The sequence below is a fragment of the Argopecten irradians genome, chromosome 4, assembly GCF_041381155.1.
Source record: "Argopecten irradians isolate NY chromosome 4, Ai_NY, whole genome shotgun sequence".
Taxonomy (NCBI): Eukaryota; Metazoa; Mollusca; class Bivalvia; order Pectinida; family Pectinidae; genus Argopecten; species Argopecten irradians.
The window spans coordinates 35,169,662-35,196,886 of record NC_091137.1 but is presented as its reverse complement, the minus strand read 5'-3'; the positions used below and the strand labels follow the sequence as shown (position 1 = coordinate 35,196,886).

The following is a 27,225-nucleotide window of genomic DNA, read 5'->3' as shown; positions in this document are numbered from 1 at the left end:
TCAGTATACGAAAGCAACATAATCGACGGCCACTACACTAAATACAATTGCAATATTGGCAGCATGCTTCAATGAAATAGCGCTATAACATACTGCAGTCTCCCAAGATACGCACACACTTCACACACGCACCACACCGCATTCATTAGCGGCCGTCCTTAAATGACCCTGGCTGTTGATAGGACGTTAATATAATCAGGACACAAACAATCTTTTATTTCAGGTTTGTGTTTTGTTTTTCTTTAAACTATTGAACAGGAACCTATATTTTACACAACAATACAAATTTGGATGTATCTGTATATCAGAAATGAAAACATTCTGAAGATTGGAAACTTTCTGCAGAAGTTTTGAAAAATCGGGGAACAAAACTATCTAACGATGCTTCTGGAAAACAAACTCTTTTTATGCTTGTAAAATTAAAATAAACTTGACTTTATAATACAATTTGGAAAGATCTATTTTTGTTGAATCTTCAAAAACGTTAATTTCTATCGGTTAAAGTTTTGAAAAGAAACACTCTTTCTATTGAAGCTTTTGTTGTTTATTTGGGTTTCGAAAGAATTTACGATTTATCATTAAAGATTGTACAAACCTCTCTTTCTTTTAAAGTTTTGACGCTGCCTTCTCAGGCTTGGTCGCCAGTGATGCTAAAAATACACATGCTAATATAACACCAAGTATGAAGTATTGTGTAAAATAATCACAAACAAATACAAAAAAAGATATATGGATTTATAAAAGTTTTATTAAAGAAACCAATGACTGTACAATCACCCATCCAACTTAAAATTGGAAATAACAATACTTCAGAAGTTTCTGTCGACAATATTGATTGAAAAGGAAAATTTCCCGAAACCGGATTTCACTAAGATAATTGCCCTAGAAGATGATATGTGTAAATGTCTAAAATAAGATAAAATAATGTTTTCAAGAATGTTATAGCTGTTCTGGAAATAAGCACACCTAGTTACAAATATTGCCTTCTGTTGATATATATATGTCGGACTCGATAAGAAGGATGAAAAATGTAAATGACATTGAAAATTTAGGCTATAGTTAAATTTCTTAGTTAGTTGACAGTTAAACAGCCAGCAAGGAAGAAAACACACAAGAATATAAATCAAGAGATTTCTCTAAAAACTATAGTTTTTTAGTGTTTAAATTGATACATGTTATGGACATTTGTCTCCATAAGCAAATTATTTCACTGCAGTTGATTAGATTTAAATGGAGGAGTTTTATATCTTACATATTTTACAACTTTGGAAATCGCAGGAAGTATTTACTTTTCCTGTTACAAACTTCTTTAATTATTCAGATAAAAAAATGTTTGTTTTTCGCTCGTGGGACCCAAAACCTATACCAAAACGCGGACGAAAAAAAACCACTACTATGGCCTATCTGACTATAATAAATGTAATGCAATACTTTAGCCGTATATAGCGTACTCAGTAATGCAGAGGTTGTCCTTGTAAGATGGTAAGCTAATATTTCGTCCTTTTCTCTTTCTCTTTTCTCAAAGAAAAGCTGACGTTACGATCAGAAACGTACAAGAGTAGATGAACTCTCAAACTTTATATGGTAACGAAGAAAATATGGTGTGGTCTAGGTGTCTTACAAAATGTAAATCACACAAAAATGACGTCAGTCCCGCTTATTTTCCCGTCATTCCGTGACGGTCCTAACATCCATTGTGAATCTGTTGTGCTACTTGGCGGTAATGGTAACGTCGATGAAGTATCTACACATTTTGTCGTGTCATTGTCTTGGCAGTAACACGTATTCTTCTTGGAAGCACCGGCTTTATTCTTGTTTGATTGAGAACGCATGAAAATACGTTTCAAGGTGGCAATTATGGAAGACTTTTGCTTCTCGTTATTTTGTGTCACATTGTTTTCGATGCTGATATCAGTGGTAGTTTGGTTCATGCCAATGTTTAGTTTTGAAGATGGATGACCCTGATTAGCATTGACCCGTCTCGCTATTACTCCACTTAGTGGTGACAGATTGTTGAAATTCGGTTGACCAAATTTGTTTTCTGATGACAAAGCTGGGAAGTACATAGAGGAATCCTTTCTGGGTATTTGGGACTGTTTGTCGTCATTCATCTTCAAAAGAACGGGGTTGATGTTTAGAATTTTTGATCGACAAGATAGCGATTCACAGCCCGGTGATATTGCAGATGAGACCAGACCATTATCAATTTGAGAACGCAAAGAAGTCCGATTGTTTGTAATTCTGGATTCGTTGGATAGCGCAGAGGTCACTGAAACATTTGAATTAAGGTTGTCTGCAGCTGAAGACGATTTCCTGAGGCATTCACATGATGCCACACTTCGCGTTTTGGAAATAACCGAATATTGTCTCTGGTACTCCAGTGAAGATTTGGAGGAAAATGTTGACACATTTCCATCTTTTTTGGAAGACCTGTTCAAAGCCTCGCTTTCATTACCAGATGGGGATTTGTATGAAAGCGAGGCAATGATCTGCGTTAAGAATGACGTCATCGATTCACACCTGTAATATTTGATTGTACTTATACCGCGTAGAATCCTCGGGAAATTCACTCCCTCTTGTGTGACAACAGGTATGATTCTTCTTCTACGAGCATCTGGAATTTAGAAAGGTGTATGGTTAAGGATTGCATGGTTAGGTTAGGTTTTAGTTTCTGTAATATGTGAAGCAACAAACAAATAAGATTCAGTTGGCATAAAGATAGAAACGGTTTGGGATGACATATCTTTTTAAAATAAATATCACATAAACTATAACTGAAATACCCTATCTGTGTGCCAGATACACTCGCATTATTCAGCCAAGCTGTACTTTTCTGGATTTTATGATCAAATTCAAAAGAAAGAAAAAAGAATAAAAGGGGGAAATGGAAGAAAAAAGGTGCAAATTACGTACGGACCAGATGTAACATTTACACACAAAAATTAAAATTAACGACCTGGGTCAATTTGTTTTAATTGACAATTTTCAAATTATAATAAAATCTTTTCTTGTACTACCAACTTGACAAAATGTTATGATATTTTGAATCATTCCATTCTTAGTCTACTTGCTCATTTTAGAGAAGATTGCAACCGATGAAATTGAAAATTTCACTACCTATGTGATTAAGCTATTCATCTATATAACCACCCAGGTACCTTATCGTTGACAATATATTATATAGAACATGCATATCTTGGTGGTACTTCATATTCATTGCAGTTGTTACTTGTTACCCTGCCATTTCCAATAACACCTTCACAAAGCAGTTTCACTTCCCTTGGAACCTTGACCAGTAAAGTATATGATTCATAATGTATGATATTTTGAAATATTCCGTTTTAAACCCTATTCTTAATTAGAGTAAAGATACAATCACTTGTTTTGCAGCACACGAGAAAAAAGAATCACTCATCAAGTGATTACGTTAATCACCTTTTAGACAACTGGGCCCAGATGGATAGATACATTATATTGATCAGCTTTTGTGATTAAATATTAAAATAGAATAATGATTCTCTTAAACATACCTGGATCCAGTGTCTTGGCGAACTGTGTGGCAAAGGAGCAGGCCGGCGAATTCGTGTAGTGGTTCGAGAGTAAAACTACTAGACGTCCGTCACATCTATACAATAAAACATGTTTACGTTACACATCAAAGTCTCAATTCAGTGACAAATTATCGTGTATGCCTTTCTTTAAAGCACACCTTTATCACACACAAGGTTCCAATCAGTTTCCTGGTTTTGTAAACTAAAATTGTAGTCTGTTAACTTCCCCTTCTAAAAGTCACCCTTTGTGTTCAAGAACCTTTAATCTAATAGTAAAATACGTAAAGAGCTTTATAGCTTGATACATGTATCATAGATGAATAGACCATCTTCTAAAACGCCTTACAAGTATATCAAGTTTTATCTTTCCATCACTACACAATGGCGTCTCTGATGCTATTTTTAATGTTGGCTACAGTGACCCATTGTTGATGTATGTAAATTATTTAGTATCGTAATGACGAATCTCTTTTCAAAGTCAGGATGTTATCCTACAATGTATGACCGTCATACCCGAGTGACCGTGTATCTATTTCTGTATGTGAGGATCGTACAATAAGATTTTGCTTAATTTTCAGATCAATATACATTGTATTCCAAGGAAACATTCTCTTATGTTCCTTTAGAAGTTAAAGCATAGATTATCAAAATCAAAGACGAAAGTCAATGTTAACTTCTTCTTTTTTTAAAAAACATCTAGTTAGGACAATTTACATTCGGAGTTCTGTCATTTGACTAAAGTGACCTCAGAAAGAATGACTTTAGGCAAACAATAGTATGAAGGTCATGACAAAGTCATTCAGAGGGTATCCAGAGATGTATCGATTCCGATTATTGTGGTAATTTCCTCTATAAAATTTAATGGCTTGAATGTATAAGACTTTGTGGAATGGTCCTTAATCACATCCATTCATATTTGTGTTTGATTTCATATACATTAATAAATCTTAGGAGTTGAGTATTCTTTAAGTCCTTGTATTATGATTTTATCGATTATTTTGAAATTACATGCCTGTGACCATATCAAATTGCAATGGTTTTTTATGATAACCTTTAAAGTATTTCCTGTTTCCCATATGTTATTGTTAAATGTGAAATTGTATTTGAAATGTACAAAAGACTCATGAGAAATAAACGCATTGTTCTGAATTCGGAGTTATGTCCTGTCCTCTTGATTTACCTGTCCTCTATCACTTCCGCCGTTGCCTCGAATTCATACGCCCCGCCCACAAGTTGATCTTGAGGAAGGAAGAGTTTGGCGGTTTTCGCTAATTCGCGGACAATATCACGTGCAAGGTCAAGGTCGCCGTCAGCACAACAGACACATGCGGAATACATCTGAATTTGTCCTGCATTCACTGTGAACAAATGCAAATGACAAAAATGTTCACCATGCCGAATATTATGGGAAATGTGTTCCTTTGGTATGTATACAAAGTGTCATAGTTGAAATTAAATATTTAATTGAAGAATGTTATAAAAGTAAACGCACACCAATATAAAATAAATGGATGTAAGAGCAACAAAAATGTTCATAAAACTTATTTGAATTTGAGTGTTTGTTAGTATAAAATAGTTGTCACTGATGCATTCTGACTATTTTCGTATTTACCAATTATAAATGTTTGCCTTTTCGGACAACATGTTGGGAAATAAGTATCGAAACTGATATATATTTAATCAATCAACAACAATATTGCCTCGTTGCGATAACGTACCATCGTCGACGGTGAGAAAGTTGCTGTCGGAGTCGGTAGTTGCACAAATGTCGTCTAAGGATTCGGTCGACTTGCCACTGGCAGGAAAACTCTCTAATGAACCTGATTGGAAATGAAAGTTTTGCTGATGATGATATATGATTTTTGGACAGGAAAAATTTGTTGACCAAAGCAAAAAAACGACACAAAATGATCGAATTAAATTAAGAGTTTGACGTTTGTCATGCTAGTTGATACGTTTTATTGATTAATTCTATTGCAATTTTGACCCATGGTGGAGACAAAAACAACCACAATGTCATCTGATTATATGCAAAAATCATAACATGTTAAGAAACAAACATTTCATGATTTATTTCTTTTGAGCTTGGAACCTTTTTGATATGTAAGAAGGAGAAAGTTAATAACTTTTTTTTGAATTATAAGTACCCTAATTATCTATTTTTGTTTTACAGACCTTCAAGATTCTGGTTATGAGGCTTTAAAGAACGATTTCTTAATCTAGTATTCTTCATTATTTATTATGTATATGTACGCACATGGATAATGTACACTTTATGTCTGATAGGGAGGCTGCGGTGTGACTGTGTCTTCATATAGAACTTCTTCACTGGGATTTACTACCAAATTTTCCATCCACCAGGACACTTATCTAGTCATACTGTGTTTGATACGTAAAATTCACAAAAATCATATTGACAATTATTGAATAACTAATGTGGCGGTAGGGCTATATGCAAACCAACTAGAACCTCAGATGATACTAACATACCACTTAACAAATAATAAACAGTGCATCGTACCAATGTTAAGCGATTGTAGTGTTATCGTTAATGATTATTCCTTTAAATGAATACAGCAGGTGGAAGATAGTTCAAATGTATTTAGGTCTAGGTTTTACATATATTCCAAAACAAAAAAAGTAATTTGCCTTAATTCATTAAAGGAAAGTGATTACAAATGTGAAATGAATTTCAGATTTCCCCCTTAAGGTCTGTAATGATTTGGTATGAAGAAGAAATTTAACAAACTTTGATAAAACTGACTAGGACATGTTGTACAAAAAAATGTAATAAGAGCTATTCATTAGAATTGTTCATTTCGAGCAATGGCAATACTATATATTGTGTATAGTCATTGGAGAGAAAAAACACCTCGATATTTGAAAAATGAATAACCATTTTATCAAATACATGTACATTTTAACGAAGATTGCGTCAGACTTCAATTACAAATCTTATAAAAATGTTTGAGGCTACATGAGTGCGACGTATCATATTTTGTGGTTAACATAAATCAGTTTCTTCAACACTTTTTAACTCATTCTTGCATATAAATCATTAATCATCATGTTCTTCAGAAATAAAAAAAATATCCATTATTGATTTACTGCCAGTTGTTGTTGTATTTGAGTCTGACTAAACATCAATTAATTATATATTTACTTACATGACGAGTCTCGAGCTCGCGAGCGTCGCGTCCATTTGTTAGCGTCTGTCACTGAAACGAACAAAACAAATGTACCTGTAAATATTTCTTGTATGTCTGTGTGCCAGACGAGCTAAATTGTTATAATATAATTGTTGATTCATATGGAACGTACATAAGTAATACATTATATTATACTTGTTGATCCATCTTGTTTTTCCATTTTTTAAATGATCTCTGCATTTTATTTACTAAACATTCGTGTCTCATCTAATAATTGTATCTTTCAACAGTTATATTTGTTATCATTTAAAGATGTTTTCTTCTGAGGTTTCAGTCCCGTTGAAGTCTCGTTTCGATATACATAATGTAGAACAAACAAGTTATGAGATATTCAAATACAATCTATCAATATTTGTAGCATGTTGCCAGTTTTTGTCAAAAATTACATTTCCATTCTTAGTAGATTTTTTTATATAACGAATTTAAGAAATGGTCCATTTGACGGCCATTTTAAAATTGTATCTTTTTTCGCTTCGAGTAGAGCCAAACTTTTTACCATTTTTTACTTAAATTGTTTTCACTTAAATCAGTAATGCGCCAGCATTTTTAGCTCTATCTAACTATTGTTTGCTGTAAATCTTTACTAGGTTCATGGTTATTAAAAACATTGAGCATTAATGTGTGAAATGATACACTTTTGTCACTTTATTTTTACATTTTATGGTAATTTGGGCACTTTATCGTTTAATCAAAAATATTGAAAAATAAAAAATATTTAAATGGGGCAAAAAGTAAGCACACGGACCCCCAATTTTTCTGCCTGATTTAGAAAGAACAACCCTTCCCCTATTGATATGCAAACTATTGACAAAAGTTTAATACCTGAACGTTTTCTATAAACTTGAGGCTTAAATTTTTAAAAAATGGTTAAAAATGGTGCATTTTGGAGCTCAAAATTAAGGGACAGGGGTAGCATATGTTGTTATTCTGAGAAAATATGAGTCTTATTAATCATAACTGATATATTTTTAAAGAAGACTACTTGAAAATAAATTCTACAAACATTCATGCATATCAAACACCTCATTAAGAAATTATGGCGCTAATTTCTCATGTATGTTGTCAAAACGGCAAATGTCCTATAAAACCGAATATTTTGTCAACTAGGTATCTTTGAGTGACAATAGCTCAAAAACGAGTTCACAGACATATGTTTTTTCTTCTATTTTATTTTATGCTATGAACTCCTATTTCCAAAATTGTATATGAGAAAAAAGTTTAATGCACGAAAATTTTGACTTCTCAGAAGAGTACATCCTTAAGAACGTTTTTATATTTATTGTATGTGTTCACAAATGTTTTCCCTTTTTATTTAAACATTGGTTTCAATAAGCCTATCCAGCCTAAGTTTAAACCGTTTAAACCGTCGTTGATATTTATAATAATTAGAAAATCTCCTTTGCTCTTTTCTTCTTTACCACTGTTATTGATATTAGATATACATTGCATATTAATAACATAGGCTTGGTTATGTGGTAAAAGCGGAAATGTACAATATTATATTAATTTACAAGTATAGAAATGATAGCTAATTTGATATTATTTTTTATTATCTTTTGTGAAATATAGTAATAAATTATAAATAAAACATACATGTGAAACTTCTACGTACATAGTTTTTGCCAGATATCGGTCAGACAGTCGAACCTCTCGAGCTGCAAAAGATATTCCACGAGATTACCCAGGGTTCCGTTTTGTCGGTACCGCCACATATTCAAAAGTTCAATAGTTTTGTTGGATTTGGATTCTATGTATCGAATGGTCTGATAGTCAAACCCCGCCAGTTCTGCCAACCCAGACGCATCTGGAGGGATACCGTCATTATTTACTGTACAAGATGGTGGATCGAGGTAAATGGCGAGAAACTGTCGTGTTGACGACCCTAGTGCACGTAAAGGCACAGTTGATACATATTCCGGAAGGTGAAAGCCCTCAACCATGTCCGTTTTTTATTTTGTCATTTGCTTGCTGGCTGCAGTGATCTAGAACGAAGAAAAAAAAGAAGAAGACCGTCACTTGTTTTGTTGGATTAGCCTTATGTTTATTGTCAACAAAAAACAAGAATACTTTGAACTTAGAAGAAAAGTGAAAATGAAAATTTATCAATTGCATATGTCTTAAAAACACTTACCGATGTCAATGCCATACATATACTAATGCTATGACAAGTAGTCACGTCAGGAAATCACGGTTTAGATATTTTTACTGGTTCTCTTAATGTGAAACAAATCTCCGTCAAATGAAGCTAATAATTACAAAAATGTAGTTTTCCCAAACGCAATGTACATGTACCAAAATCTCGAGTTAATTTAGTTTTGGTTATCAGATATTTTAATCTATATTGCCACGGTGTCGCACTAAGTATAGATATAAATATATAGATGGATGCTGGTACCAATCCCTACCATCATTATCGGGTAAACATTTTAACTGTTAATGGACAAAGTATATATGATCTATGTGCTGTAGATATACTCCTTCATACCTTCGTCTCTTCATAGCAAATTGACTTTTACCTTTATTAGAGAAAAACACTTTATAGAATATAGCTATGAGGTACAGTGTATTCAAAACCACATATTAATAGGTTTTTTTTAAACAAAATTTGATTTAGTCAAAGCTTGGTTATATTGAAAGGTCCCATCATTTATTTCTTTAATATCACGTCACCTCAAAAAATGTTATAAAACTGTGAAATAACAGACAATATACATGTAACTGCAATATGCAGCTGTTCTAGAATTGATCAGCAATAGCAAAAACCATCATGTTTGATACCGATTAGAGACACAAACACAAACTTGAAACATCCAAGCTAATGCCAATAATATTTTCAATGAGATTTTTCAGTGCTTGAAGTTTGTTTGTTCATTATCTATTATCTATAAAAAATCAGGAATAAAATCAAAAGCAAATCGAAATATGGCATTGCTGTCTGTTTTTATATTGTTGGATTTTTTGGTTGTTATATATTCGAGAAGCAACCAAAAACAAAATTAAAAGAGTACAATAACTTGGGAAATTTCGCTTTTTCACGACAAAGGCACTATGTCAGTAGATGGTGTAAAAGAAAACAAAATACTATCTATACCTGATACCTCTTCATAGACGTCAATTGTTAGCTGATATCAGCTAATTTTGGCGCTTTTTGTGTTGACAACTCACCGTTATCCGGGTACACAGAATAAAAACTAGGATAAAACTTAAAGGGTACTTTACACCAATGCTTATTCAAGCGAATTTTAAAGACATTTAAATTTGGGGCTTCAATTACAGAATTTGTGAAGGAGTTCCACAGATCCACCACTCGCCGACTAAAGATTCCTCGTGTTACTGAAGTCTTACTTTGTTTCTTGTATAGTTTCATAGAGTCTCTTCTGGTTCTAGTTAGTGACTGTAAATAACTTGTTATCTAATTTGGACAGGTCGTTTAATATTTTATACACTTCTATAGCATCGTTTCATTTTCTTCTATACACTTCGAATAGTCGTTAGTGGTTTGAAGCTTATACAGATAATAAATTATTACAGTGATAACAAAGCGAACATTTTTCCAAACGAAAATTTCATTTTTACATTTTATTGATTAAACAAAGCATTAATTAAATTTCTGACTTAATAATCCTTTACGCCCTTTTAGTCCTTAACGCCCTTTTTGGTGTCTATTAAATATTAGTTTATTCATCTGTGGTTTATCACAATATAACTACCATTGAGGTTATATTAGATCATAAAATGTCATCGGTCACAAATGAAAGTAAAGATCTTATAGCAGACAAATATATTATTTTGTTTACATGTTTCATGCTAATAACAACGTGTCATCATATTGTGTAATATTCAATCGCTCATTTAAACTTGGGTAACCGTAAGATTACAAGTATTATATAATCGTTTCGTCATTCTTATTTACGAGTTATATATTGCAAGCCCTGTAATTATTTCATCATCTCATTTGAAAATAGTTTATCAAATCAAAAAGATTTTACTAGGTTTGGACATCAGACAAAGCCTATGTACGCCAATTCCAAGTGATTACATACATTTCCATGTGTTACTTATATTTCTACATATCTCTTTTTTGACACTAAACAAGAACAAATTAAGAACTTGTTTGAAGCTACATGTCAAATAAAGAGTATAGGCAACATTTAAATTCAACGACCCAACAAGTAAGTCTTTCCGATTCTACTGTAGCCGGTCCCAATAACGTAATCAGAAAAGATAAGTTTCGAGTAGAGATGAAAACTTAAATCGTGACTTCAAATAACCAACAAACAAACAAACCGAGGCCGTCTCTCTAGGTGACGCTGAACACCTGTAGTCGCATTGCTCACTTAAGCAGCTCTGACAGCAATCTTACGGTTACATCAGTTTAAAATGTCAGTCTGACAGATAGAAGTACGTATGCACCTATTTTGCTGTCTTTTGTTATGTCAGCGAACCATAGGATACTGCAATTTCATGCATTGAACAGTCACGCAATGGTGGGAAAGGATTTTAAAGAATAAAATAGAGCACATTTAGGGCGATTAAAATGCAAAGAACGTAAATCATGCACATGGTGTGGAGGATGTTGCAGCTACCCTCGTATCGTTTTCATGCAGAATGGACATTATGAATCCCAATTTCTTCAAGACATACATAACTTCCATAAAGTCAAGAGCCAAAATAGAAGCATATGACGTCTTCCTCATTCCTGTTCTGCCTGGGTGACATGTTACCTACAGATGCCACAGGTGTATTTATTCATGATACATATTAACTGCTCACGGATATTTGTACCGTAATAAATTTACCAATGATGTGGTGCTTGGTACAGTTATATCACTTCTCCATATGTTTTGCATATGAGATAAAGCCATATTTGGAGCAGCGGCGCAATAAGAGAACGATTCTTTGAAATGTTTTATAGCTACAATCAATAGATGTATTTGTATACGAAGGATTAGAAGAATAAAGACTGGATGTAATATAGGTTCATACAATTAAAAGCCATGGTCATTTGTTGAAGAATAGGACTGAGAAAAATCATCGACCTACGGTCAATACATGGCAATTCTCCCTTCGAACAAAAGAGAGATAGTGGAAAAACGTCAGGACCATAATTTGAAGAAATGCATTAAACGAAAAAATTGCAAACACAGAGGGTTATACGAAGAAGAAAATCCAAGAATCAGATGAGATTATTCTTTCACCATGCATCCTCGATATTCCTGTGGTTACAGTCACTGTCGTCATATCCACACCTGTGATTGTGTCATAGTGTACGACAACATATGAGACAGGTAGTTTGGTCCTTTAATGTATATCAAAATAATCGAATAACGGTACACTGTAGAAATTGGGCGTTGTTCTCTGTTATCTTCAGAGGAAGGCTTTGTAGGCATGTGATTGCTTAGGTTTTTTTTTCCTGAAATGCCTTCAGTTTTGCTATAACATATTCTAGGGATGGGTATGACAGTCATATATATATGGTAAACGTTATGAAATACAAGATGTTCTCATTCATATAGATACATAAGTTTTAAATAAGTGTACTTTAACAATAACTTGCGGATACAGACGTACAATTCGTATACTGTAATAATATTTATACATTATATAAGTTATGTGATATATGTAGTTTTAAGCATATACGTACGAACACTTTGATAACAATATATAAATAATCAAAAGTACCATAAACAACTATCTGCAACATGTACAATGATATTATCAATATCAATAAACATCATAAGATGTTAAGCTTACCTTTTCTCGGTCATCACGCAATTCGTCGAATCTTGAAATCTGGAAAACGTGAACGCTAACTGTGATATAGGAAAACCCTATGACTCAAGCAGATGTATATATACACACACCATGATGTAGACATACCATATACTTCCTGGAAAGAACATCTCAGCATGGATAGCGTGCAGTCGTTATCATACAACTCAAAGCAGTTTTACATATGCAGACATCTTGTTTACCATAAACACTGTACCCTAGATTTCAACACAAGGTCGATTGATTGTATAACTTTAGGACATGAACATGGGTAATAATTTTATAATTAGAATAAATGGTAATTAATTATTTATTAATCTTGAAGATAATATCATTATTTATTCATGGTAATTTTTATAAATTAATTTTAACATATTTTTTGGCATCATTAGTGCTGTATGACGTGAAGGGTTAATTGTTTTTATGTTAAACATCTAGAATTTTTAATTTAATGGGGATTTACATGTTGTGTAGGGGTCTCATATATTTACTCTTTGTCAACAAGATAATTGTATCAAAATATCTCAATTTAAATAATAAACTAAAATAATCCTGCACTTGTGATTTATTTTCGCGATTTCGCTATCAAAGCACAAATGCGAAAGTGTACCCCCGCCAAGAAGAATTTATCATACATTAATTACATTGATAAGAAGATATATGAAAATTCGCAAAAATTTATTCCGCGAACTTGTTTTAAGATGGAAATTGCGAAATCAAGCAACCCCAAAAGAACAGTATATATAATTGATATAGTTGAAAAAGTATTAATTTTGCCGATACCTTATAGTTTATTACCCTTGAATGAAGTCTTGAAAATTGAAATTCTTTCAGTAAGATTTCCGGATTTGCATATTACAGAGTTATTTGTACTTGCGGGTAGGTATTGAATGTGACGCCATGTGTTTGGGAGTGTAACGTCATACTTTTCGGAGAAAATGCTTGAATTGCGCTCACAAAATAATGACGTAACAATCGATACCTACCCGCAAGGAAGCTAACTCTGTAATATGCAAAGACGGAATAGTTATAGGCAAATAAATAACAATAAAAAACATAAACAAACGTTGCCATTGGAAATAAATATAGTATAAAAAGTAGTCCTACGATAACAAATTTCATGACGGTAGCATTGATGTTTCCATAACTGAAATATCAAATGTCACCAGTCTAACAAAAAGGTTTTATCGATTAATTTCCATAGTTGAATTTTAATTTGCTTATCAATAAATGAAATGAACATGAAAATATTCATCAATAAATAACCAACAAAACTGTTACCAGATTAGATATATCATTCTTAATCCAGGTTACAATGTGGGAAGCACCTCTTATTATCACGTAGACCGAATCATCTATCTTAATCTGAAATGAACATATAAAAAACACAAAGTAACCCTAATTCATTTAAGAGACAGCTATTTAGGTCTGAAAATCAAGAACTCGATTACCAGTAATGCAATCAGATTCATATCAGATAGGTTTAATTTTACATTTTAAGTTTTTTTAAATTTATTATTTACGAATCTTTAGTAACTTCTCGTCGAAAATGAGACATTTACAAAATCATGTTTTAGCTAGAAAATGTACAATTTATACATGTATAATATACCAATTACAGCACACAGATAATAAGATGGTCTTTGATGCTTTAATGCGATATAAACAATTGGAGTTACACCTGCTCCGAAGGGAGAACGTATGGTTGAAGTGCGTGAACCATTCAGGTAAGTTGTAACATTGTGCCTATGGCTATATTAACTACATGTACATGAATATTTGTTTAGGCTATCCCTCTGATCACAGGTAAATAAATATACACGAAAGAAATTAATTAAAAATGGGATGTTTATTATAAGTAACACTGCAACATAATTACAGTATGGTTCCATAAGGTAGAGAGTATTTAATCCAATCTGAATGTTTGGAAGACGAGGCTTTTGTGTTTTGGTTGAAGCCATTTTTTTTTCGTTATAGCAATGTGAAACGGTTTTTACATGAATTTATCTGTTTCTGCCATATTGAGCAAACTAAATCCTGTAAAAGTGACAAGTATAGTAATAAAACTGGTTGTTTGAGATGACTAAACAAGCAATCAGATAACCTTATGTGGATTTAAACGAATATATTAGGATGGCAATTCCACCCTTTATATAAATTATAATCGTTTGATATTTTGTTTGATATATTTGTGTTTGAGTTTCTAATTTGCTCCTCTCCACAACCAACACTTTTAAGGTTCTGATACATTAATTTGATTATTTTCGACAATCTGTTTGATTTACATTGTGATTGAGAGATTTAAATCTACTCATTTCCAACATTAAAACTTTTTCAGTCCTCGGACAACTCCCTGACATTATAAGGATATGCACCGGGATTGGACTGGCTCGGTCATCGGTGACCAGGTAGCTCAGTCAGTAGAGCAGTATTCTATTTCGTTTGATTACTTTTTAAGTTAGAATTCTGTTGGGATCTAGTAGAGTCTTCACAGGATATAACTATATATTGGGTCCATTGTCGACAACCACCATTAACAATAGTTACATACGCGTTGTTAAACAGAGCCCAAGAAAACTTGACCCTAATAAGGGATTTCCATTTCAATCTGATTAAAATACAGTTCCTCATAACCACCCCGTTCAACAGAGGATCTGACAACATCCCATAAATTATCGGATGACCTTTATACCAACTGTACTTCAGATCAAATGCATTTTCTACACCTTGCTACAATGTACATCAATTGAAACACGATTTCGTCACATACATATGCATTTATCTTTGTCGTATTTTTTGGCGAGATGACTACGTACACGAAAATTATTCTGACAGCTTTTTCAAACTGTTTGGTCGTTCCCAGTCAAAATTCTGACAGCAGCAATTTGATTGTCCATTTCTAAAGGTCACTAAAATATAACCCCTTATGGACTGCTGTCAGATCCTCTTATTTTGATCTGTTTACATTTCGAATTGCAATCCCGTATTGTTGTTGGATTTTCCCCTTATCATTATGATTTTTTCCGCAAACATTGTAAAGACTTTCATCCAATAACAACTCTAGCAACATCGTTCATGTTAATATTCGTTCATGTTATGTATATGTACTAGCACTTGCTTTGTGAACTAAAATAATTTCTATAACTTTCAATGTCATTGTCAAAGAGATAGAATATGCGAGTGTTATAAAATTGGATGAAATATGGCAGAGGTAATCAACATTTAAAAGCTCGTTATCCTACCAAATTTAATATAAACATATGCTTGAGATTTTTTAGCTTCTTTATCATTTTATATTATACTTCGACTTTTTCACAATAATAGTTTAATACCATATATGATTGACCAATAAACACATAATTTTTTCTAGACCTTGACCTTCATTCAAGGTCATACCGATAAAACCTCGAAAATTTCACAGGTCTTTTATTTTTTTTAATTTTAATTACACAGGAAAGAAAAGCTTCCACTGAAATCCATTGGGCGTCAAATAGCAGGAAATCACACATCGAAAATATTTTCCTTCAAAATTGCACTTTATGTCTTTATTTATCAGCGTTGCTTCCCTTGGCACATTATTGATATTCATTGAAAGATCCTTCGTCTGGTCTGATAACATAACCAAAATACTGATATCATTTTCTGGAAAGGAATCCCATTCTGAACATACAATAAAAATCCAGAACTTAAAATGAATAAAAAACTACTTTCTGAAAATAGATATCTTAGAACTAGTGGGTGGGGAGGGAGCACCCGGGTAGAAAGGTAAGTGGTATTTAGTTTTGGGTCAAATTACGGTAGACAAACACTGACTTTAAAGGCCCACTACCTTTTCGAAGCAAAATATAAAGGTTTATTAAAAACATTAATAATATCAGAAAATACATATCGATGGCCTAAGATGAGGTTACAACACCAAACATATGCAAGATTTCCTGCGTAATATATGACAACAGCTGAGAGTCATTTCGCTGATTTGCCGTCTGGCGCAGTGATAGTCAACTACCAGGCGGTATTTAGGACGACGGCGGGAAACATAAGACGACCCGCGTTATGAAAATTAACGTTTTATTTATTTAAATCAAATTGTTCAGAAGGTGATGATACGTGTAGTATTAACGGTAAGTTAATAACTTTTGCGACTATACAAAATTATCGATCTCGTTTTACATTCCCATTTCAGAAATTTTGGGTCAAATTACGGTAGACAAACACTGACTTTAAATGAACCGATAAAAACGCAATATATTGATTGAATGCCACACCAATTTCTATTGTAGAAAGGGTTTCAAGTTGGCGACCAAAATAGATATGATATGGAATCCATTTATCAGTAATACGGTATGTCTTCTATCAGAGGTTCAATATACAAAATACATGAAATGTTGTCATAGATAAAACATTTTTAACAATGTACAGTATATAGTTGAAGCAGATGTTTAATGATATCAAATCGGTCTATTTGATTTACTTTTTCTTGATCAAAGAAAACTTTTGTCGTCGTTTTGTTGGACTGACCACTAGACCCTTAATAGTTGATATACTGTTTGATAATAGTTGACTTTCTCAACAGAGTTCAAACCCTAGATTATCTCCCCTAGTGTAAACTTAAGAGAATCAAATATACAAGAGACAAAGATAATCAAGCTAAATGTTAGTGACCTTAACTTGATGTATGACTGTATGCAATGATTCATTACATTCATATCCCAGGATATGATACTAGCCACCCCGTGCTGAAATACTTCCGGTAACATTCGACGGTCCTAGGTTGTCGTCTGCTAGGCCACACTATTGATTTAAATGGGTATCTGATAAAGCTCATCAAACGTGAATTAAAATTTTAAAATTAAGTCTTTTTAATCAATCCGGATGAAACAGTAACCAGTACATGTACTGGTTCATTTTCCTACCAATACACCTTCTGAATAGCTAGAATTACACATTTGCCTATTCGCTACCATGTATGGGCTTGTCAAAGGGTGTCTATAAACACACATGTGTACCTGACCTGTTTTACTCCCTTCTTCCATGTGCTGTAATGTCAATATACATAAGTGTCAGACCAGGAAGTTGAACGGGTATATATTATATTTAACGATTACTAAGCGATCCGGAAGATTTGAACATACCGAAAATTGGGAAGTATAACGGAGAACTTCGGAAGGTACTGGAAGTGAGGAAGACAGTAAGGTGTCGTAAAAGTTCGGTGATCGGTTTGGGCTAACGCGTTAGCAAAAAGAGAAAAAGAAAGTGATCCTTGTAAACTGAACAGGACATATTCACTTTAAACTACCCATGGTGATCAGACACACAACCCAAAAGAGAAAGTAATCCTTGTACACTGAACAGGATATCCTCGGTACCCATGGATAGACACACACTACACTAATGGCAACACACTTCCCCATTGGAAGTCGTGTTCTGTTGTGATATTTAGAGTTAAGAGGAAAAGTCAAAATGACGACTGAAGAAGAAATGAAAGACATCGAACAATTGATTGAATCAATGAAAGATGTGCATATTAGAGCCTTAAATACCGGATGCAGAAGAAAAATAGCCATGTTCCTAGATGTAGATGGGTGTTTTATAACAGACGCAGAGATGTTCAACGATTGGTATGGTTATGCCGAACTTTTAAACTTTACGCAACCAGAAATTGAAAACTTGAAACGGAACAAAAGTCCAACGCAGGAAATGCTTCACCTGTGGACAACACGAATTGATCCGAAGCCAACCGTTGGGAACTTAATAGGTTTTCTGAATCAGCTAGAGAGATTTGATGTCATCCAAGATTGTCGCAATATGATAAGTAAGTACTGCATAATGTATAATAAATACATATTTTTTTCAAGGTAAATTATCCTGTCAATGTAATCTCTCTGAGTGAATTTACGACCCGCATTTGGTCCTAATATTACTGCAAATTGTACTGAATAGCTTCCCATTATACTAATGAAAAGCTTTTCAGCCTAATTTGCAGCAAAAAAGTACCAAAATTCGAATCCCAAATTCACCCAGTAATTTTATCTTGACAGGATATTTCACTATCAAAAACTAATATGTTAATATATTTGTTCTTTGGTAACTGTTGGTAAAATGAAGTAAAATAGTGATTATCAAGCTACAAAGAAAATTGTCTTAATAGCCTTGTGGCCTTTATACACGGACAATCTGACTAAAAGACATCTCACCATTATACAATCTATAACGTAGTGTATAATGGTTATACAATCTATTTTAACCAGATTGATACCCAGGTTGAATTATGTTGAAATTTAGGACTCGAAAAAGTGGTCGTATTAACAGGTGTTGTTTTATACAGAGGGGGTGGTCGTTAAGTCAGGTTTACTGATGTATATTATCACGAAGAACGAAAACTCTTCCGAAACACTTTCTTTGTTTCTTTGTTTTTGTTTCTTTGTTACTTTGTCATAGGTTGACATGCAAACAAACATCTCTGTTTATAGTTTGTCATTGGTTCATATTGATGAATTTTCATTTTTTTTCTGTCGAGCATTTCTTTTGCTTTTGGAAGGTATAACGTAATTTCTATTATCATAAAACATAATTTGTAACACGAAATCGGTATCTTAATTAATATATATATATATAAACAATGTATACTAATTTGTTGTACCTGTAGATATTTATGAAGAATCACCTCATCCAGGTACATCTTAACTGTTATTTTGATCCTTGAACATAGAAATATAACATATAATAGAAATTATTATTTTTTAACTTGAGTTTCTTACCAATCTGATTGAAATGGAGATCATTGTAGCACTCCTTTACCTAGAGGACGGAGTGAGATCATATAGATCTGTATTTCAATCAGATTGGTTTGTTACAACAAATAAAAAATTGTATCTGGACTCTACTCGCTGAATAATTCGTGTTACTTTCACTTTTTGTATGTAGAATTTCCAAACGTAATTTATAGCGTAATGGATTCTCATTTGCATACTGCAGAAATGTTCATATCTCCATAGTACATATGTGTGTCCATATTAATAATATGGATTTAATATCGATTAAATCCAATGTATCATATGTATTGTATGTTTTTTTTTATTGGATAACAATATATTTATCGGAGAAGTATCATTTTAAATTTAAAACCGAAAACCTGGATGAGCTTATCAGCGTAACGTGTTGACCTAGTTTTCGGAAAATTTGAGGGGATTCCCCCTAAGGAGATTTGTAACCTTGAAAGGAATAAGGCAGCACTAAGCTGCCATTCAATAAAAATGTTTTATAATTATTATGGACATGACATTAATTTGTGTTGCGAATATTTTATGCAAAGCTAAAGCTTTAAGGACTAGTAAACCTGAAATATTGTCTTTCAAGTGACATAACGTGGGAGTAATATTTTATAGAGTGGCCGAAACTTAGAATTAGTTAAAGATATATATCTAGAATTACATTATAACTTTATTCCACATGAAATTATTTTTATAATTTTAAAAGTGTAATTGTTTGATGTATCTGATCATTTTAACTTCATTAATTTAAATGTTCCCTTTCGTCACGAACTCAAAATGTACATTTTAATAAAATAACTGAAATGTTCATATGATACCTGATTATTTTCTTTCTTTATAAGATATGTTAACGTAATATTTGATGTGTTCTTAGTATATCAGTATTTATAAGTGAGAAGGTTTTTTTTTTTGTCTGTTGGTTAGTTTGTTAGATATAAACATCTTATTGACAGCTAGGGTAATTTAAGGACGGCCTCTCCTGCTATGTATGCGTGTATAAGTATGTGGCTTGTGACTCTTTGTAAAAGTGGAAATCTCTTAACCTTTGTTATTTTTATCTTGAAGTAGAATCTTTTATGCCAAACACCTTGCTCCTGCTCCTAACACAAGCTATAAACACAGCGTATCTCTATGATATATTGTGGTAAATGCGAATTGAGAGACTGACATAGATTCTATAAGAACTATTTATTATCCTTTCCTTATCCAACAATAAACTCAAATTCGCAATATCAAATATAGTCACAATGTATGATTATCATATATTGTGGTAATATTCTTAAACAATTCTCATGTATTGTGGTAATATTCTTAAACAATTCTCATGTTTTGTATATTAGGGAATTCCATCCATAGCTTATATCCTGCCAGGTACCTGAACCCAGTTGTTCAAAAGATGAGCTTAATCACATGATTAGCGACATTTTTATTTCTCGTTTGTTGGAATCCTGTGGTTATCTTCTCCAAAATAGGTAGAGAAATAAATGCATTAAACTTGTATAAAATTTAGTTTCAAAAGAAGTATATGTTTAATTTTAATTTTATCTTGATATTAAAATTGTCAGTAAACTGTGATTAGCCTAATTAGAACAACTGGGTCCTGATTACTGTTGTTATTATACTATTGTAAATGAGATTGGTAAAAGTAATTAAACACATTGTCATTTTCAGGTCATTGAAGATTACGTGGCATGTACTGTGCATAAAGGTATACCTTCTTTAATTTAAAAATACTATTTTTGTTTTTAGAGAGAGACGTTGAAAAGTGGAAAAAGAACGAAGCAACTGTCAAGAATATATTCAATGACCCCACTTTCCGAGGTTTGTAGTCAGCTTTCTTTAAATTGAATATCATCAATATTCTGTATAACGTATTTTTTAGGGTTTCATTCTTTATATATCATTTTTTTATTTTTATTTAATTCTGTTTTTAACTCGCAATGGGACTATCGATATGACTTATAAATGAGATTGATATTGAGAATATTGAAATGGAAATGTTAAGTGTTCATTGCCTTGTTTTGTAAAAATGGCGAAACTGTAATTGATGTTACACTTTTCAAAGTCATCACTACCACCAAAACGGAAATAAAAATATCTCTTGATATATTTGGCGGTATATGGGATTACTGATGTAAAATTTTGACATAAGAAAACAAATTTGTATATAACATTTCATCTTTTGATTTTTAACCGACATTTATCATTGTATTTTATTAACCCATTTACCCCTTAAGACGTACTTGAGCTCTTCAAATTCAAAAGATGGAACAGACTATGATAAGTTTTCAGGGGCGAATCAGTTAATTAACGTGTTTCTGGATTTGAACGTACAAAACCTTATCACAATTGGGTCTACTAAAATAACGCCTTAATTATACAAAGTTTAAGAAACTTTTTAAATCGTTATTTTAAATAATTTTTGCAACGTTTATATGAATAATTCCTATATTAGGATTTTACACATCCAGATAACAACACACCCGAAATTGTGTAACCATGTGATTGGCGATAGGCGCGTTCGACTCAAGTAAAAGACTATTCAATGAAAGGTTGCGTGGTTTATTAGTGTCTTATACCGATTTACAGCTAGAATTTAAGTGTCATATTTCACGTAGAATAACCTCCTCCCCTCAGTTAGTTCTTGGTAGCTGCCCCGTGCGACCAAGATAAAAGGCCTAGTACTAGCACACCCAATATAGTTTGTTAATCAAATGCATGATCATAGTTACACGAAAATGCTCTCCACGACAAATGTTTTTCTTATATACACTTTAGCAGATTTACATTAAACTTTAAATTTCCAGTGAAGCCGGACATTTTAGACATGAGGGAGTTAACTGTACATTAAGAAATGTTTTCATTTGTATGGCCATTTTATTAAATATTCGGTATTTCAATATGATAGTTAGAGTAAGTGAGTTTCACAATTTGGATATCAGTATCGCCATTTTTTAAAATCAAAGTTTTATTAAAGTGTGTATGAGTATCAAACACAACATCTTGTGCTGAATGCGGTACCGCTCAAAGCTCATACCTGATTTCTTTGTGTGTTAGACCAAGAAAAAAACGTAATCTGTAGTATGAATATCATACATAACATTCTGTTTCGAGTGTCACATCGCTTATCCATACCATGTCTTATTTGTTGTTCTAGACCCAACATCGAATCCCGGGTCTCCGCCTAGAGGGAAGGAGACGGACACCGTAAAAGATGGTAAGGAGCTACTATATTCTGTCTTTACATATTACAGAGTTACATCCCTTTTAGGTAGGTATCCACTGTGACGTCATTATTTGTAAGTAAAATTCACGTCGTTTTCGCTGACGTACTGCTCGTAAGCATATGACGTCACAATTAATATATACAATCAAGGTCAGATTACTCTGTAATGAGCAAATATACAGAATTGTGTGTTCAAAAGAATGCTGGACACAGTGGATCTAAAGAGGTATTAGTTGAAAGACAATTTGTGTCTAATGTAGCATTATTATGTGGCTATGGTATTTCGAAGTAAGTTACCAGAATTTTACAAACCAGATGATTCTGCTGCGTTAACGAATGATACTTTGCACATAGACACTGATAAATGTGGATTTTATACATGATGAACGGGCATCAGTATTAAATTTTTGCATCTTTGTGTGGGATAGTATTGGCATTAATATATATATATATATTAAATACATACATACAAATTACGCAAATTATCACAATAATTATACAAAAAATCATACACAAAAACAAAAGAAAAAAAAAGATAAGCAAAACAAAACAAAGCACATTTCGGATGTATAAAGAGCGTTTTATTAGTTTATTCGATTCAAGATTTATCTTATGTAATAATGTTCATGTTGACTATTGTTTGAATATTTTTTTGTTTTTCTAGTGGAGAGCGCTGATGAAATATACTACGACTGTTTTGTCATCTACAACCCTGAAGCACAGGACCAGCTGGAGTTTGTAAAAGACATGTGTAATATCTTGGAAGGTCCGGAGCACAACTTCCGATTGTTTGTTCCCTGGAGAGACGACTTAGTGGGAACAGCCACTCATTCTGTATCAGCGGCTATCATCGAGAAAAAGTACGGTAAAAGAAAGTTCAATTTCACTTACCTTTCATTTTTATTTTCATCTAATAAAAACATAATATTTCATCTGCGTATTATGGCGCTTTCATCCTCCATATACTATGTAGTTGTAGAATCACTGAAAAGTCCCCGGGGGCAAACACAGTTGGGTTATAAAGTTTTATAAACGAATGGTCTCGATTTTGTTTTTATTGAAAATGAATAAACAAGATTTCTTTAGCGTTAAATTATAACAATATATTAATTACACGTGTTCACCTTAAACCGAGTTACAAGTTTGAACTGAAAATTCATAAGATGATATATCCCTTTTGAATATTTGTGGAAAAAATTGCGTTTCCAGAGGCTACTTTCACTGTCGTAACTCCGGTGATAGTAACCCCTAGAAGTTCGAGGATGACACGAGATAAACCAATTGAAAATATATTCAGTGTTTGTCATGATAAAAACCTTTTCCTTAATTATCATTTTTATACTCGAATCCACTCACATGGAATTCCTTCTTTTCAGATGTCGACGCTGTGCTGTGATCTTATCAAAATCATTCTACAATAGTCCGGCTGCTGACTTCCAGCTCAAGTTTGCGCATGCTCTGTCTCCAGGTAACTTGTTACTTGTACTTTCATGAAACAGCACTGATGATGGCAATTGTGGAGTTAATCTAACATACAAAATCACTAGATCTGCGTTAGGAATTAATTGATATAGGCTTTGCTTGTTATTCAATCCTTTTGTCAATAACAAAAATATAGAAAATGAAGAAATATTTGAAAGACAAATAAGAAATATGAATATTTGAATTAATTTGAGTTTTAATATCTTATTGAAGGAAAGAGAAAAGTGATGTAAAGCCTGTCTTTTTCCATTTTTTTTTTCATTTTAGGAGCGCGACAAAAGAGGGTGATACCGATTATGATAGAGAAAGTGGAGACCCCTAATATATTGAACTTTGTGTCTCCGGCGCCATTTTATAATCCTGGCATTCGTCAGTGGCAATGGCCACGTGTCGCTGCCACAATTAAAAGCGAGCTTCTGCCAGACAGAGAAACATGGGAACCAGAAGTCGACGCGTGGAATATTGCCTTGGATACGTCCGACAAGACCAAACGAGAACTATGGGGAATTACTATTGCTACCCAGGTATATCCCGAAGAGGACATAATAAAAATTGCCAACCCTGAAGAACAAAGGAGGAAACAAAAAGAGAAAAAAGGCAGAAAATAGTTTATACAGGTACAAAGCGTCCATATGCTTATTTGTTATAATGGAATGTTTGTGATATATATGAACATTTTTAGGAAATCGCTTTCCTATTTTTGAAAGCCTATTAGATTTATACAACATGAAAATATTTGAAAGACATCCTTCAAAACTATGCAAAGTATAGTCATTAAGACATTCGTACCCCAGTTTCAACAATCATGACACAAAATCGTAATCAATAGGTTGTTGGAAACCGACGGTGTCATTTTGCATGTATTACGAATTTTTAACTAATCGCTTCAATCTCATTGGCTGGTTGAAACTTTAAGTTGTGTCTCTCTTTTCGGGAGAACTCGTTCTAATAACCGCTAAAGTTAGGCGAGACACATTTGTCGTTTCGTAATTTTTAATCTTAACCAATAAATCGTCTAAAATGGTTATGACACTGGTGGTCAAACCATATATAACTACATAAATATCGGATTCATGTGTCCAATTTTACTACGACGACAAGAAAAATTCTTTAAGATAGATCAAAATAAGAAATTATATTCATATGAGTATTTGGTCCATTAATTAAAGGTTAAATATTTGATAATAGAACAAATTCAGGTCAATATACAGAAGATGTAATAAATCAATGTATTTTGGCGTAATGGTGACAGAAAATCAGAATTTTATACGTTTTATATATTTCGCTTTTGACAATAATCTTGTATCCTCATGTTGTTCGGCATTGTGTAAAAATAGATAAATCTCATATGTGGTTAGCTGATATTGATTAAAGACGTAAAATATCTTGAGATGTCATCATAAAATTATAATCAAATGTAAATATAAGCAATAAATTTGCCGCTGTCCCATGATTGCCAACTGAAAGCAATATAATGCTTGAATAAAGGACCGAGTCATCAACTCCGTTTAGTGTAATTAGCTCTTTAACTGGACTCAGAATTATTTTGAATTTCAAAACGAATTTATTGAGTATATATACATCAGACTAATTGGACACAGCTCAAATGCCTATTTTAAAAGTAGTTTTTAAACCATCTCTATCAAGACACCTTTCTATAAAGGACATTTTGTTATGTCCCTTTGATAGGAAAAGCTGAAAGGCCCACTACCTTTCCGAAACAGTTTTTGAGATTAATAAGTTTGTCGAGTGGCAAAAGTTATCAACTTAACGTTAATACTACACTTATTATCACCTCCTAAACAATTTAATTAAAATAAATAAAATGTTAATTTTCATAACGCGGGTCGTCTTATGATTATCCTAAATACCGCGCGGTAGTTGACTATCACTTCGGCAGACGGTAAAACAGCGAAATGACTCGCCATTGTTATCATATATTACACAGGAAATATTGCATATGTTTGATGTTGTAACCTCATCGTAGGCCATCGGGATATATTTTCTGAGGTAATTAATGTTTTTAAGAAATCTTCATATTTTGCTCCGGAAAGGTAGTAGGCCTTTAAAATGTAGACTACTTTTGATATGTACTAATAAAAATGTCTCTCCCTTTCTCCTACTATAGAAAATGTAGATTGGGGAATTTGGTTATAACTTCAACTGTTAATATTTTATAGATAAAATTGTATGTGATGTTTTAATATAAAATATTTATAATGTGTGAAATCCTTATTCTAAGAAAAAATATGCTAATATTTTATTACTACTGTATAGCTATTTGTGTTGTGTGTTGCCAGATTTGGGAAAAAAAATCTCAAAGTAACTTGTGATTAGATCTGTATAAGATGTTTTATTTTTATCATTGAAAACCTAGTGCTAAATTTACACTAAATGTTGAATTCCTGTTGTCTCATTTTAATATTTTAAAGAATGATTAATAAAATGTGAAAATAATGACCGATTTGCTTTATGCTTTCGCATCATATTTGGCTACAAAAGACATTATTAATGACCTTGGAGTGGCTTACTAGTTGACCATTATCATATAAAGTGTATATTGTTTGATTGTACTGTACTTTCGCCTTTAAAGAGCGACATCAAAAGGCACGTGTTCAGAAGATATTTACATGAGAAAGTGTACAACGGAAATTGCATATACAAACATGTATACAGTTTTTTTTATTGGTTTAAGGTTATTTAAGGTCTACTGAATTGAGGGTTTGAAAGAAAGCCGGAATAGCTGGATGAAAACCATATTCCAGCTGTGAAAACCTGCTAACAACTGCCCCACTTTAGATTCGAACTCACGACCCAGATGTGGGACGTTTGTGATAAGTGTGATGATAAAACACTTAGCCACCTCAGCTCTATCTTTTCCGTGAAGATGCTCCACTGCTGACGAATGGTATTTTTCTCTACCAAAAACAGAAGCAAATGATTAAAGATTTTTCTTTAGTAACAAAAGTTTGAGCTTCCGTTTTTACTTTAAGATAAAAATATAAGAAAAAATTAATTGCGGCTCGAAAAAAAGTCCATGGCAGTATACCATATATGGAATAAAGTACTGATTGAGCATCCACCAAAAGGAAAACATTTTATTTTATATGATTTTTTTTGTAAGTCCTACATTTAAACACAAATTATTGTTCAAATAATGAGTACCGTTTATGCTCTGTCGGCGGTGGAGCATCTTGTAGATTATCAAGCCAAAA

At 32.8% G+C, this 27,225-nt stretch overlaps 2 protein-coding genes across 2 annotated transcripts; one reads left to right on the top strand and one right to left on the bottom strand.

Annotated features, from left to right (window-relative positions):
* Window positions 1-719: 719 nt before the first annotated feature.
* LOC138321458 (uncharacterized) lies at window positions 720-12,821 on the bottom strand. The gene is made up of 7 exons (XM_069265165.1): window positions 12,515-12,821; window positions 8,373-8,742; window positions 6,719-6,769; window positions 5,270-5,371; window positions 4,732-4,909; window positions 3,531-3,625; window positions 720-2,614 (listed from the first exon to the last, which is right to left on the bottom strand). Exons 2-7 carry the CDS (start codon window positions 8,698-8,700, stop codon window positions 1,632-1,634), a joined length of 1,737 nt encoding a protein of 578 aa, XP_069121266.1. The 5' UTR covers window positions 8,701-8,742; window positions 12,515-12,821; the 3' UTR covers window positions 720-1,631.
* Window positions 12,822-17,560: 4,739 nt separating this feature from the next.
* LOC138321456 (myeloid differentiation primary response protein MyD88-like) lies at window positions 17,561-26,467 on the top strand. Its single transcript, XM_069265164.1, has 6 exons — window positions 17,561-18,344; window positions 21,052-21,123; window positions 22,460-22,519; window positions 23,193-23,388; window positions 23,905-23,996; window positions 24,278-26,467. Exons 1-6 carry the CDS (start codon window positions 17,993-17,995, stop codon window positions 24,616-24,618), a joined length of 1,113 nt encoding a protein of 370 aa, XP_069121265.1. The 5' UTR covers window positions 17,561-17,992; the 3' UTR covers window positions 24,619-26,467.
* The last annotated feature ends 758 nt before the right edge of the window (window positions 26,468-27,225 follow it).

Coding starts and splice junctions, on each gene's coding strand:
- LOC138321456 (XM_069265164.1), top strand. CDS start 17,993: ATGACGACTGAAGAAGAAATGAAAGACATCGAACAATTGATTGAATCA. Junction 21,124..22,459: donor CAATGACCCCACTTTCCGAG/GTTTGTAGTCAG, acceptor TTGTTGTTCTAG/ACCCAACATCGAATCCCGGG. Junction 23,997..24,277: donor TGCGCATGCTCTGTCTCCAG/GTAACTTGTTAC, acceptor TTTTCATTTTAG/GAGCGCGACAAAAGAGGGTG.
- LOC138321458 (XM_069265165.1), bottom strand. CDS start 8,700: ATGGTTGAGGGCTTTCACCTTCCGGAATATGTATCAACTGTGCCTTTA. Junction 6,770..8,372: donor CGATATCTGGCAAAAACTAT/GTACGTAGAAGT, acceptor TGTTCGTTTCAG/TGACAGACGCTAACAAATGG. Junction 3,626..4,731: donor GCGGAAGTGATAGAGGACAG/GTAAATCAAGAG, acceptor TTTATTGTATAG/ATGTGACGGACGTCTAGTAG.